The sequence below is a fragment of the Cataglyphis hispanica genome, chromosome 12 (assembly GCF_021464435.1).
Source record: "Cataglyphis hispanica isolate Lineage 1 chromosome 12, ULB_Chis1_1.0, whole genome shotgun sequence".
NCBI lineage: Eukaryota > Metazoa > Arthropoda > Insecta > Hymenoptera > Formicidae > Cataglyphis > Cataglyphis hispanica.
This window is the reverse complement of record NC_065965.1, coordinates 4130523-4145653: the sequence shown is the minus strand read 5'-3', so window position 1 is coordinate 4145653 and position 15131 is coordinate 4130523. Positions and strand designations below refer to the sequence as shown.

General features: G+C 39.1%; 1 protein-coding gene across 2 annotated transcripts in view; it reads right to left on the bottom strand.

The window, feature by feature from the left end:
• LOC126853668 (tyrosine-protein kinase Dnt-like) overlaps positions 1-15131 on the bottom strand; it is a 172259-nt gene that overhangs the window by 10240 nt on the left and 146888 nt on the right. The window contains exon 1 of one of the 2 annotated variants that reach the window (XM_050599635.1): positions 13624-14180. The exons of the other annotated variant lie outside the window; for it this stretch is intronic. Within the exon in view, the coding sequence (XP_050455592.1) occupies positions 13624-13729 (106 nt within the window). The 5' untranslated portion in view covers positions 13730-14180. Of the gene's footprint in view, positions 1-13623; positions 14181-15131 lie in introns of those variants that run through there. 2 annotated transcript variants of the gene reach the window in all.

Here is a 15131-nt window from a genome sequence, read left to right as displayed (position 1 = left end):
GATTGAGAAGATTTTTCAGATAATAGCATCTTAATATAATGAATCTCCTTAATATTGAATCGTCTTGATGATAAGAATCTCTTTTATTTATAATAAAATTAAAAATTATAGCTTTAAAATCTATCACTTTGAATAATTAACAAATAAAAAAAGTTAAAAAAGTAAATATTTGTAAAGATATCTGCAGAATTCTCGCATTGATCAAAATTGACAGATCTGCAAAGAATTAAAAAACAAGGAAAGAAAATATTGATTTTGTATAAAATTTCTTATGTATAAATTTTATAACAAAATTTTTCAAAACAAGAATTTCTTTCTATATATAATTTTGTACCCTTTGCATTATTTTAAACATCAATTTATTAAATGTGAATGTTGACAAATATAATTTAAAAAATCCAGAGAAATCTTACATGCTCATGACTTTTTAATTGGCATCTCCACAGCAAGTTCAGAGAATAATCGTCCTTATGAGACGAATGTAAAAACGAACATCGAATGAATGAAACGAACGATTGTATGCATCGTGCGAAGGCGCGAAACGGTCCGCGAAATTCTGCGGTGTCCCCTGCTGTCAAAATACGGTATTGAACGAGGTTGACGGGTGCAGTTTCGGCTGAGGTTGGTAAAAGACGTGGAGTAAAAGACCAGATCCCGAAGCGAGATCGTGCAGAGTCGCCTTCAACGGGGACCTACCACCACCAGTGTGAATCAGGGGGTTCTTTGGGTATGAAACCCGACACCTTCCGAATATGAAATCCGGTACGCGTATAACGAGATCCTCCCGTGGTGAAGCGAGGTTCTTAAAAGCCGGGGACCTGAAATCGGGAAGGCGACGAAGGGGACGCGAGAAAATAGAGAAAGAGAAAAATAAAAACGCTAAAGGATGGAGACGCACAGGTCGAAGGGACAGGAAATATTGGATTTACGCGACGCCTACTCACAATACCGGCGTGCACGATTTTCGTTCGATTCCCGTTCCATGCCATAGCGTCTTATGCATCAATAGCGTGAACGAACGACAGGTGAAGGAGGAGAATGCAATGTCTTGAATGAATCTGCGAACGAGTGCAACGAGATCACGCAGGGGTTAATCTGCGATAGAAATATGGAGCATTTCGAGAAGAATGGCGAGATTTTCGAGAAAAAAAATTATCCTCTATAAAAAAGTTAATAAATAATATAAAATAATAAATACAAATAGTATTATACAATTTTACAATTATGGAAATGTTACTTGCACGTTATTTTGTTCTTTCTTTTTTTTTAATTTTAGTAGATTTTAATAGAGAAATGTTACTTCGCGATGATGGTGATGCCTGTTTTACGTGGATTCTGTTTCGCACGAGGGTAGCTCGCAATTGCATCTATCACGCGCGAGTGACGGAAAAAGCAGTAAATCTCGATATTCCGAATCCGAATGCGGAGTTGGGTCGCTCCGTGTTCCTTCAGCGTGCAACGAACGACTAGCGAGCGGTTGATTTACGACAAATTCCGCCCCGCGAGATTCGCGCGGCGTAGTTTTCTGAGGAAATTCCGGCGCTCCAAAAATGATCCGCGCGAGCGGGGTTAACGACCAGATCTCACCGTCAGCTGGCATATACTCGCCGATATCTCGGCTCGCTGCCCCGAGAGATCTAATAACGCGCTCGCGCTTGTGTGCGCGTACATACGCCACTGTGTATACGTGACTGTACGTACACAGGTGCATAAGTGTTGCCGCGAGGGATATTTTTCACTTTCGCCCATTACGAGCAAACGACGTGGGTGTCTATATAGGGTGTCCTCAGAAACCACGCCCTTTATTGCGGATCTTTTATGCAAATAAATCGAACAAATTTTTCTCATTGCAAAGTAACTACTTTCAGTATTGAAGATCTTGGCAAGATATATTTTTATTAGATTTGAACATCATTTTATAATTTAGTTGTAAATTGTGTAGATTTAATTTATATTTAATTAAATATATAATTTATAACTGCCATTATCTAGTCTGCAGAAAAAATACGTGACTTCTGAGACAGCCCACGTGTGTGTGATACACACGCACTCGTGCCCGCATCTCGTAGATTCTCGTCCCCACGTGTGCATACATATAATGCAGAAGGTTGGCTGCTTAGCATATATCGAACGGCCTTTCTTCCCTCCCGCTATGCCGACAGGAGTCTCCTGAATAACCCATAAGTCCTGGACAAGTTCTGAGCGTCGTTTGTACACTCTCTCCCGCTCTCTTCCCTACCTTCTCGGTCAACGCCGAGTCCTTCCTCTCTGTCTTTCAGCCTCCTTTCCTCCCTTCATCCCCCACCGCTATACATGACTCCCTCGATTCCTTTCCTCGGGCCATAGGTTAAATCCAGGAAGGCGTAACTTCGCGCGACACCAGTTATAATTCACTCCGAAATAACGTCAGTGAGAAGAGCAAAGACGAGGTGCTCACAAAATAAAAAGGGAGGAGACCGGAGGGAAGGGGAAAAGGATCGGGGTTAGGCTGCCGTTTTTGGGATCCACATTTGTCAGGTCTTACGAAGCTGTTTTACGAGTTTCGACTCCGGAAGGATTAAGAAAAAAATTCGACAGCCGTGTCTCTTTACATTGAAATCCCGTTTGTCAATCGTAAAATATTGATGGATTTATAAGGTTAAAAAAAAAAGTTCCATGTGCGCATGCAATATTTTTCATCGGTAAAAACTCATTCTTTTCCAAAATTAATTTTAATTAAATTCGGTGAGTGAAATTAAATATTCCATTGATATAAAAGTTCGCGCCGTCTCGGCGTTATTTTTCCGATAATAAATGAATTTTTTCTTTTCAAAAAAAATCCCACGCGTGCATACGGCAACTTGTTATATTTCATATTTGCGGGGCAATATTTGCACGTTTCGCGAACGTTATTCATCATTAAATCACGAGTCATCCATTATGATCAGAAATCCATTTCTGCTTCGGTTATATTCAGAAGTGGCGAGTATCCGCGAGAACAAAGCGCATTCGCGGCGCCGAATAGACCTCGGGCGAGTCCTGCGAGCGATGCATCATACTGTGGTTTAGGTTTATTTGTCGAGGAGGGGGAGGAGAGAATAGTAGCGAAATGGGAACCAAAGCAAACGCCAGGACGTGATTCTCCGTCATTGGGAGCTAAAATAATATTGTTCCCGAGGCGTTCCCGGCCCCTCGCGCATTCGCACGAGATGCGATTGCACAGTACATCGTTATATCGGACACCGGCCGTCGAGGCGACTAAACAGGGGTTGACAGATGGGTAGGTTGATTGAGACGTCGTCGCAGCATCGGGGACGACATATGGCAGCACTAGCTAGCAATCAGAACTCGGACATGAAGAGGATTACGTGACGACTGGATTTATCGTCATGCAGAATCGAGCCTCTCTCTCTCTCTCTCTCTCTCTCTCCCTCTTTCTGTCCCGTTCTTATACGTTTGCGCGCAACCGAAGGTGCTCGTTAAGAGACCGCGAGGATGTCGAGAGTCGAAGGAAGGGACCACGTGATCCTTTTAAATCCGTCTCGAACGACTTCCTACGGATTTAATCTGTCGAACTGTCGGCTGCGTCACGTCGCGCGATTATTCTGCTTTATTTCCTGATTGCATAAAAAGGACGCTTTCCAATTGTACGAGAGATCCTTTTTTCGTTGATACGGTTTCATTAGCGACATTCAACCTTTCAAATCCAAGTCTTTTGACGTAGGATTATTATAATAATATTATATTTGATCAATACGTTATATTTGATATTATATTTAATCAATATTGAATGATACGATTTCTATATTTTCGGTAATAAATGCACATACAAAATCTAAAAATTATTATTATTATATACATATTTTATATATATGTATGTATATACATAAATTTTTATTTTAATGCAAATATAAAATATATTTTATGCTTTTATAATAAGCAATAATAAAATTTAATTTGCGTTACATAAAGTTGACATTAAATATTATTCTCAAATTAAGATGTAAAGTTAGATGCAAAATACGAATTATTTTTTTAAAAAAGTTTCTGCTTTCTTCGTTCGCAATTCGCGTCAAGAAAGATGTTTAAATATTTCTGGTCTTTTCATGAAAAAACTGATTTATGAATACACATCGCAAACATCTCCCTTCGTGACGCTTCCGAAGGAATCAATCTTCTTGAAAGACTCTTCGGTGGCAGCAACGAGCGATTATCATGCGCGATTTATCACTGTAGTTTGCCGAGAAACGATTCCTACAAGACTCTTAAAAAGAGAAAATGACGGAAAAAGAGAGAGAGAGAAAGAAAAACATATACGATGGACGTAAGAAAAAGTGGACGACGTCCCCCGTTGTGGGGTCCGAAGAAACCCGAACGAGATGGCATCTACAGACCGCAGGCATCGAAATTTTAAAGGGATCTCTCGACGTGTTTCTCTTCCTGGCGCCGATGGGCCGATAACTGAAGGGACACGCTCAGAATTCCATCTGCTGTCAGAATGACATGGAACACGACAGGACACTCGAAACGCAAAACTTTGGTAATGCATGGACCGTTCGATGAGTTCTATTTTTATTAAGACGCGCAGTAGATGATGAGTCATCAAGAGAATTACTCGATGGGACGGAATGTTTGATTAAAAAAGAAAAAAAGATATGTTAATACATACCGAAATATTTTTTCAGAGCCGACAGTCCTAAATCATAATTCTTTTGCGGACACGACGGCTGTATTAAAGCGAATGTCAAGATACAATATCCAGATAAGAACAGACGCAGTTGTAGGCGATGATTACGTTTGTATAATTCATATTATATATAACATATTATTTTAAACTAAATTTTTATCACTACACGTCAAGTATAACACAAAAGAATAAATCATTCCGCGTCTTTTAGAGGACAAAAGAAAAGTTATTTTTTCAAAATAAATTTTTTTAAAATAACTTTTTTTTTTTTTTTTAAGAAAGGTAAGGAATGATTTAGTGGGCTGTTTGTCAGAAACTGTTTGCGGGTCCCAGAAAGCAGGTTCGCGCTGTGTTTTTGTCGAGTCACCCTTCATAAGGGCCTCGATGGTCACTCTTCGTATCGAATAGACGTTAAAAAAATATTTTCTTTCGGTAGGATTGTGGTTTTAGTACCGGAGTAAATGCGACATTCGAGTGTACGATCTATCGAAATGAGTAGAAATCACGTTCTTATATCGAACTTCAAAAAGGTCCTTCATATTTATCGATGATTCCTTTCAAACACGTTGGATAATTTGCACGGAGGACCCGAAGAGAGACGGCGACTCATCTTGGAGGAGCAGATGCTCGTTAAGATCCTGTCACTCAGGATTCGCTCAGGGTCGAAGTTGCAGTGGGCTCGCGCGCGCTAGCGAGGATTAAAAGATTTCCCGTGAGGATAACGGCAAAAAATTGATGGATATTGCCATTGGTGCGAAGCAATGGACCAAGTATAGACAGGAGAGAGAGCGTTCTTTATTCGAAAATAAAATCGGCGTAAAATGACAGTCCATAAAATTTAAATTTGAACGGATTTCTCTCACTCTTTTTATTTTCGAGTCTTTGAATTGAGTGTAATATCGACTTGTTCGATGTATGTAAATACTTTTTATTCATTAAGATATATGGTTACGAATGGATACGTTGAATATTGTATAGATATTTCAGATAGTCTTTCAGCGCGATGCTCGACCAAACTACGCTCGAATTGCGCCAACTACTTTAATACACTGCGGTATACATTAAAAAAATGCAGCATTTTAATTATTTTCAGAGCACTTTCAACTCCGGGCAACGTAACGAAGCAAGATCAAAGAAATGCAGAGAGTACGTCCTACATTTCGAGAAATAGGAAATGTTGATATCAACAAAGGCGTTGCTTCGCGGCAAATATCCCGCACAAATGCGTTCCCCCGAGAGAACTTTTCTCTTTCTTTCTCTCTCTTTCTTTATGTAATAATTCTTGACAGAAAAAGAGATCTTCGCTCTTACTGTAAGAGCTCTGGGAGAGAACTGGGATGCACTCGTTTCGCTCCACGCAACGGCATCTTTGAAATCTCCCGGGACAAACGAGGCCTCTGCGAGAGATCAATTCCATTATACGATGATTCGAGTAATGATGCTATCCAGTTTGACAACTACGGATTGCACTTCAGTGTACAAGGATTGTAATTCAAAGATATGATTCGCGAATTGATTAATAATAAATAATGATATATATATATATATATATATATATATATACACAGAATAATGCGCAACGATATTTTTAAATCACCGTAAAAAATAATTGCCGTAAAAGTTATTTATTTAATATGGACATTTTAGAAGAAATTAAATAAAATAATTGCGCCTTTTCGAGAGAAATAATAACGGGAAACAAAAATAATTTCAAGACATTCCAGAGACATTCGCCCTCCGTTTCTTTTGAGATAAAGAAAGTGTCACAAAGCATTATTTGGGAATTGTTGGAATTCGATCTGTCAAAACTCGAACGTCATCTCTCATCTTGAGAAAGATAACACGTGTTGCCAAAAGTATCAAGACTCGGTAGAAACGGTACAGATTGTGTTGCGCAGGGGGTTTCTTTCTTTCGTTCCAAAATAAATAAAATGCGAGAAAGTGCCGAGGGTTGCTCTCTCTTTTTCCCTCTCTCTCTCTTGGGAGAAAATCCACGGGGGTTCCGCTTCTTCTACCTCGACGGCATCTCATATAAATGTCCCAGCACCAGCACAGTCGAAGACGCGGTCCTGAAACACATACGTTAGACGAAGCCAAACGAGCGAACCCGCACACAAGTGAAAACTTAAGGCGCGGGTCTTAACGAGGAGCCGAAGATTGATGCGGACACGGGCGCAGCATCCGTCCGGACTCGGTCCATCCCTCGAAATTGTACGTGCGTACGCGCGTTTCCCGTGTCTACCAATCTCATCATTCTCTGTCATCCGCGTGCGCATAGATAGATGCATCGTCGGTACAGTATCGTTGCGCGTCACCTCCTTTTACTTTCGCTTTTTTTTCGCATCGATCATTATAAATCTACGGGTCCGCGTTTTCCCTCCCACGCATTTCTCAGCGTCCAGACGACGCGTCACAATATTTATCGCTACCGATCGGCCTCTCGTCGCAGAGATTCGTCCCTCGATTAATAAAACATATCGTTATCGCGGAACGCGCATCGAGCCAAGCAAGCCTCACCAATCGCTACGCCATTGTACGAGCATAAACGTTTTCACGGGGCCTCGGTCGAGGCCTTTGAAGCGGTCCCACTCCACACAACATCAAGATGGGCCTGTCAGGCCTTAACTAGCTAAGGTCGGACCCGAGCCGGACTCACACGAACGTAGGGACGCCTCGAGCGTAGGTTTGTCCGAATGTACGCTGTTTTCGTGTTTTGACACGACCTTCTGACGGGTGACGTTTGTTCAAATAGGTATAGTTTAATATACAATATTTGTCGTTTTATTAATTTCGCACAACGTCATTTCATTGCGTTACAAAATTCAAATACGATCCCATAAAAAAAAACATGCCAAAATTTACTAGACTAAATAATGACAGAAAAAAATTATTTTTCAGACTTAATAATTTTATATTTGTTACAATTTTATATTATATTATTTTATTTTATATTATATGTTTAATTGAATGTAAACGTACAGCGTCCATATATTAATTTAGCTTAGACAATGTTTCTAACACTAATATATAAAAGATTAAAAAATAATTTTTAAAAAATATAGGGTACATTGTAAAGAATTTTAAAATAAATTCCTTTTAAAATATATTCTTTAAAACAATAAATGATTACCTATGCTATTTTATATTCTATTTTATATTCTATTAGGGCTATTGCAAGAGATCGTTGTAATAGAAAGACGGGAATGGAAATATTAAATCGAATTTATAGTCGGTAAAGCGACTTGTCAAACGGGACGGAAAATCAATCCGAAAGAGGCAAAATTACGATGCAACAAAATGATACGGTGAACGTATTAAAATGATGGCACATGGGGAAGACCGAGAGCCAAGAATAAATCTAGAAATAGAAGTAAAGGGAAACGAAAGTATCCTGCCTGAGGCGTCTGCGATGATAACGACAAACAACACGACGAGCAACACGATCGCGAGTATCGATCGGCGATTAAACATAATTTACCTTACGCGCCTTGGACAGCGTGAAATCGGAGAGAGAAAAATGTAACTTGGCACCGGCGTGGAATTCCGTCTTATCTTATCCAAGTTAACGCCACACGATCTCACGTCGTGCGGACGCGACGCTTGCACGAGGCTTCCAGATAAGTCCCAAATTTTAAGACTGTCTTTGCCACCTGCTTACCGCTCGCGGCGCAATTTATCGGCCGCCATAAACGGCGGGGAATTTATACGGCGACCCTTACATTCAATACCATCGAGATTGTTCCTTCGTCTTCCTCGTCGCCGGTTATGAGCAGGTAGGTAACCGATCAGAAGAACGCTCACGATCGAGATCGATTTCCCAAACCGCGGGTGGATGGGTCGCAGGAAGGCCAGGCGGAAGAAACGGGAAACCCCGTATATAGGGAATACGGAAATCGGAAACCTTCTCTACGTTCTACATATGGTTCGAAAAGCACGGACAGCAGCCTGTACAAGGACCGTGTTTCAAAATCGGTGTATATCGAAGGGGCCATCTGAGGGCTGGCCTTCTACCAGAACCAAACGAGAAAGCGATAAAAGGAAGAAGGTAGGAAAAAAGACTTGCGCAAGGTGTACCAAGGAAGGAAGAGAAAGAGAGAGAGAGAGAGAGAGAGAGAGAGAGAGAGAAACCGTGATCCTCGCTTCGTGTGTAAAACGAAGAGAAGTGATTGTGTCGATTATTCGTTGTCTAAACAAACTAGAGCCGGTCCTGCAACTCCCTCCTCCTCCTCCTCCTCCCCACGCCACCGTCCAAGTTTAACAAGGACCTCGTTATAATATTTTATTACGCCTCTCGTATATTATGCCAAGCCGCGAGTGGTTTCCTCTACGAACGAAGTGGTCGAGGTGGCTTTCGCGCAGTCATGTAGACGTAGAAATTTACTGCTGTGTTTCGTAGAAGGAACGAAGGACGGGCTCCCCCACAACACATCGATGGGACTCCCATCGTCATCGACATGGAGCCATGATTGAAAACGGTACAATGACTTATCACGTTGTCAGTTGGAACCGCATATATTGTATATATATATATATATATATATATATATATATATATATATATATCGACGAAAGTGTCTGCCTTGCTTTCGAATCGTTGCGGCTAGCTCGGCTTCGAGTAGATGGGCATGCAAGTTTCAAGCATCGCGTGGTCGAGACTGCGTGAACTTCGAAGAATGCGACTCTACCCGGTTGGAATGTCTATTAATATCTATTTATGTTAAATTCGTACGTTGCGCCGTATTTACTCGCCGATTCTATTTGCATCGTAGTTACAAACTGCTGTTCGCGCATATATCTGCGATAGTTTACGAATTCTTCGAATACAGAGTCATCGATATAATACCCTTTTACTTCGAAGTCAACTGTTTTAATTTTTTTAATTAAAAATTTTAATTTTTTAATTTTTTTTTAATGATTGAGACTACATACAAACAAATTAATTAGAGATTAAATTTCTGTTATTTGCTTGAAATCTAATTCATTAAAATTCTTTAATATTAAATTAAAGCATTCCTTTCAGAAAGAAAGCTTATAACGTTTATAACAACAATAGCTCTAATGACATTAATTTGGTACCATTAATTCTGTCATTTAATTCTACAGACTTTATTACATCATAATTTCTGGTATGTTGCAATGAGGTCAACGATGTTATTATGGCGGATACACAGACCTACGATTAACGATATGGTCCAATGCAAATGCAAACTATGCAATTTCGTGTGCAATCATAAATCTTTGTCTTTAATTACAACGCATCATTTGCGTGATTTAAAAGTTCAATATCACGCCTCTTATGCTCCATTCGTGCTGCAATAAATTATTAAAGTGAAAACGACATAACTCGCCGTAAATTTTACAATATTACTCTGTTACGTAATTTTAATTTTTCTTTTGCGATATATTATTGTTATAAAATTATACTTTACATATCTCGCTATCAGCGTGAAACGAATTAAAGATGTGATCACATCAATATTTCAATAAAATATAAGAGCAATGATAAAATCTTTGTTCTGTAACAAGATAAAAATATATTAGTCACGTGTTTCTTTTATATGCAAATCTTAATTTCATTCAATTTTCCTCAATCAAATACTATTATTCGTCCCAACGATCAAAGTATGTCTCACGAATCGTAGCGTGTGTCGCGTTTCGTTCGGAACGTGATGAAAAATCACAATTCACATTGCCGCGTGCAATTTGACACGTGCAAAACGTGCTCGAGACGCCAATCGAGAGTCGTGCGTGCGGCGAAACGCGCAATCCCACGCGCGAACGCACTTCTCTTCGGGGGAGAGAGAGTCCCGGAGCGGATTCAGGTGTCGCGGGAACTCCGCGCGTCACCCTATACATCGTGCCCCTTCGTGCCCCACGACGAGAGGAGGCAACGAGGCGGATGGTTTTTGCGGTCCAACGGTCCGGAAACGAATTATCCACCGCCGTGGAAGTTATCGAGGAAATATTGGAAAGTCCGCTCCGCCATCGAGTGGCTTCCATTCGTTTGCGGCGCGACAATTCGAGCGATGATTTTTAACTAATGTGTGGCACACGAGTAAAATCCGACGAGAACGTGCGGCGACAATAAGAAGGATTGAAAGCGTGAGAATGGAACAGCCGAACAGATCGAGAGAAGAAGGTACGGTTTTATCGCGCTCGATGGGTGACAGGCAATGGCAAGATTACACTCGAAGAACAAAGCACGAGATTTCTGTTCTTTAAAATGTACATGCACCTTTAAGATAAATTACATAAAACTCCATTATTCACAGGTCTTAAATGCATGTCATAATTTCTCACGCAGATTTTGTCGTTTCTTTCGATTGTATGTATAATATAAATGCATTAATTATATCTGGGCCGCGAATTTGACGTTTCAATAATATATTTTTTTTCAAAGTGTAATTGATAAAAAATATATATAGTATATAATATATAATATATTTATATATATTTTTATTATTTTTAATATAAAGCTTTCTTCACTAATAATTATTCTGTCGTAAGTATAATGAATTAAAAAATAAGTTAGTAATTTCACAATTGTCAATTGACAAATTAATATTTCATACTTATATTCACAATCAAATTTATAAGATTAGAAATATGAAAACATATTGCTCAATAAAATTAACTCCGCGTGAAGAAGAAGTAACAAGTAAAGAAAAAGAAAAGAAAAAAGTAATGTCCAATTTTTTAAGATATTTCAATTTATTTATGAATTTATTTTAAATGATTTATACAGGAAAGTAGTCACAAATAATTTAAGATTCTATAAAATAACAATTCGGGACAATCTCTGGCAAAACTCGCAACGATTTTAGAGTAATATCGAGATAAACATGGCTTCAACTTTTCGTCTCCCGGTATTGATATCCGATGATTACGCGTCACGATTCACGATGCGTAGTTGAATGAAATCGCTGTGTGAGCGCTGTGATAGCGATTATTTATCGGTTTAAAGCTCGGGCGCAATACGCGAACCGCCGACATCAGCGATTATTCAACGTCCAATACTCAATTACAATTCGCGCGAGCTAAATACTTATCGAGCTACTCCAAACAGATTTTCGACAGCGGTTCGAGATTCCGTACGTAACACGCGGAGATTTAATAAATGGACCTTATTTCGTCCGTTACACCTCGCTCGCCATAATCTCGTTCGTCACACAACACCGCTCTCGTACGGATTAAATCACTATCGATAATGCGCCGTTAACAGCCTTATCTGATAATTGCGCGTGCTATGTGTACTTCGAGAATAACTACAAAGTGGAAAACGATCGCCTGAAAAGGGAATTCCGATACGAGATATGCGTGACGGTCAATTTTCCTGTTCTCGGTTCGTCCCTAACCGGATTTATACTTGAAATTATACCGGTTTCATGTACCTGAAGTTATTACCTCGCAGTGAAGAAATAAGAGATGAATAAAGTGTGAGGTTTTGCTCTCGTTGAATAAATCTGATTAACACGTAACCTCGAAAGAAATTAATGTCATTGATTAATGTCATATGATTAAAGATACGAGATGTAATTCCATGTATTCATGTTGTTACATAGTTAATGCAGCTTGTTGAATAATAATATCTTTCTGCGTCCTAGATTAAATATTTTTTATTTATATCTCTTTATTTTACTGTGCTATTTCTAAGACAGAGTTGCGTTAATATATAATTACGCCTTACTAGTTATCTGACATTTACATCTGTGTTTTCTACTATACAAATTACAAATTATATTTTTAATCACGAGTGACAATTAACTATCACGATAAGTACATAGAATTATTGATGACATGATAGTATCTAAAGCGTTAATTCTTTGTGTTGTGTGTATATATTCATATATCAATCTTAAAACATTCAAATTTATTTTATAAAAACTATAAGAGACTAAACTTTTTGGCATCCTTATATTATTTCAATAATACATGCTAATGTATCCATAAAAATTTATAGAATTTAGTAATTGTTAACCTCCAGTTTCCTCAGCAAAAATGTCGATTTATAAACAATTAAAAAAAAAAGGAATTTTGCTTTTAATTAAATTTTTCTTGAGAAGTCGCATAGACAAAACTAGATCGCTAAAATTATTTTGAATGGAATTTACTTTTAAAAAACTTTGAGAAAAATCATCTATTTTTCGTTGCAACTTTTTTAATTTTTCGCATATACATTTTATGTAACTTCAAATTTAAATTCTATTAAACTCTATTAAATTTTATTAAATAAACTTTATATATATATATATATATATATATATGACATATAAGCTCGAGATTATTAGAATAGATTGATTTTGAAAAGTATATGATACATATATGTACTAATTTAAAATTAATATAATACCTTTTTTAGGAAAGGCGTTGAAAATCTTGCGACTATCAATTCTTTTTTATAGCACAAAGTATATTAACGTGTCTCAAGCAAAACAATGACTGTCTCTTTTCGCTCTTCCATTAGATATTACTATCTTGCACGAAGAGTGAGATAAGTTTCAAGCTACATATTAAAAGAAAACTGCATGCAGTGGGAATATTGACGCTGCTAAACTAAGATTCGAACTTTTCAAATAATTTTATTCTCTTTAACTTTTCTCAATTATAATTCATGCATTATAAAATATTGCAAATAATGATGAAATATATACAACTGAAATAAATTAGAAAATAATTAATGCCATTTGAAAACAATATGACACCAAAATATTTTATTACAATTTATGTATTTAATAAGAGTTCATGTGTGTTTAATTTAAATAAATATGCGCGAGCAACGGTATCAAAAACTTTGATTACTCTTTTGTCATAGCACTCATTTGGAGTTTTCGTTAAAATAATACGATGTAATAAAACAATCGCCGGCGAAACAGTTGAACAAACAACACTCTCTAGTTTCGCCTCTTCGTCACATCTTACAAATCTTATAAGAGCCAACAATCTTACAAATATCTTACCCATTAGCTTGCGGACCTCCATCTGCGTGAGGAAGAGATTGAAGTAACTCGCGGCTGGCCGCGCAGCAGCAACGAGCAGCAACACTGCCAATCGCCAGAGAAGCATCGTGTCCACCGCCACGTGACGTTCTTACTCGAGTATATTTACAGCTTCGAGAATCAACCCGCACATCCGACAACGCACACGTTTTACGCGCAGTATTTCATATTTCGCGCTGGTTGCGAATCCTCGACCAAGGGGTGGCGGGAACGTCACGTGCAGGCGAGATCGCGTGCACGTGACACGCCGCGCCTCGAGAGCGCGCCGCACGGCTACTTCTTTCGCGCCGTCGAAAAACACCCACGCCGAACTCCTTTTGACAGCTCGTGTCGTGCACAATGCGGAGGGACACTCCCACGCGAGAGACGCTCGTTACCGCGGCTGTCTCGATGTATATCCCGACGCGTACGGTTCGGGTTCGAGCGTGTATCGAGCGACGCGCGTATTCTCGACAAACTCGGAGCGACGCGGAATGTGCTGCGAGCGGAGCGGTGAGCTCGCGGCGTGCCTTGCCTCGTGAAAGCCACAACCAGTTGTGTGCTACCATCGCCATGGGTCGTCGTCTGGTCTGGGGTCGGAGCGCAGGCCCGTCGACCGAGCGCGGCCGAATGCGGCCGAGTTTTGCCGAGGTCCACCTACGAGAGAGTATCCCAGAGATGGTTACATGGTCGTGGGTCCACGGCCGAGAGATCGAACGGCTGTGCAACGAACGAGACCGGAATTGAATTTAAAATTCACCGACAACGATACGGCGCGAGAGCAGATGTGTACGGTTGCCGTATATACAAGTCCCTTATATTGTTTACTTAAGTCAATTTGTAATATCCGGGAAAAGTTGGCGAAAAGATTGAATTGCTGAGGAAATTATTTATTCCCATATGCGCGGGCTCTGTAGAAAAGTTCTCGAAATATTATTTGAAATCTTATATCGTATCTTACATCGTTAATTGTCAATTGTTAACTTCTCAGCAGCTATAAATTTTTACTGACATAAAAAAATTTACAATGGCCCTATTATTATTTACGTGACTTTGAGAGAAAGTATAGTAATTATAGGAAGAGACAACGAGCTTATTGTGATGAAAATATATGTCCTTCTACCAAATGGCACGACCGAAGGAAATATAATTGAGTAAGACAGCGTAACAATATAAATAAGGAAAAATATTACGGTCAATCGATGTTTCCCATATCAATTGATATTTATGTCCTTTATAGTCATTCAGTTCGTAACACTGGTGTTGCTAACCGTGTTAAATTGAAAACGTAACGGCATTCTCGCAAGCAATAAATTTCAGGTCCTTTATTCACGGTACTTTGGTAACAGGTTACACTCCGTCACGTGTTACCTGAAGCTGAAAGTCGCGCAACCCTTCCCCCGTTCCCTCCCCGTTTCGTCCCATGAAGATCAGATCTTATTTCTTTAATTTTTATTTCACAAGAGAAAGGCATATAATATTTTGCGATC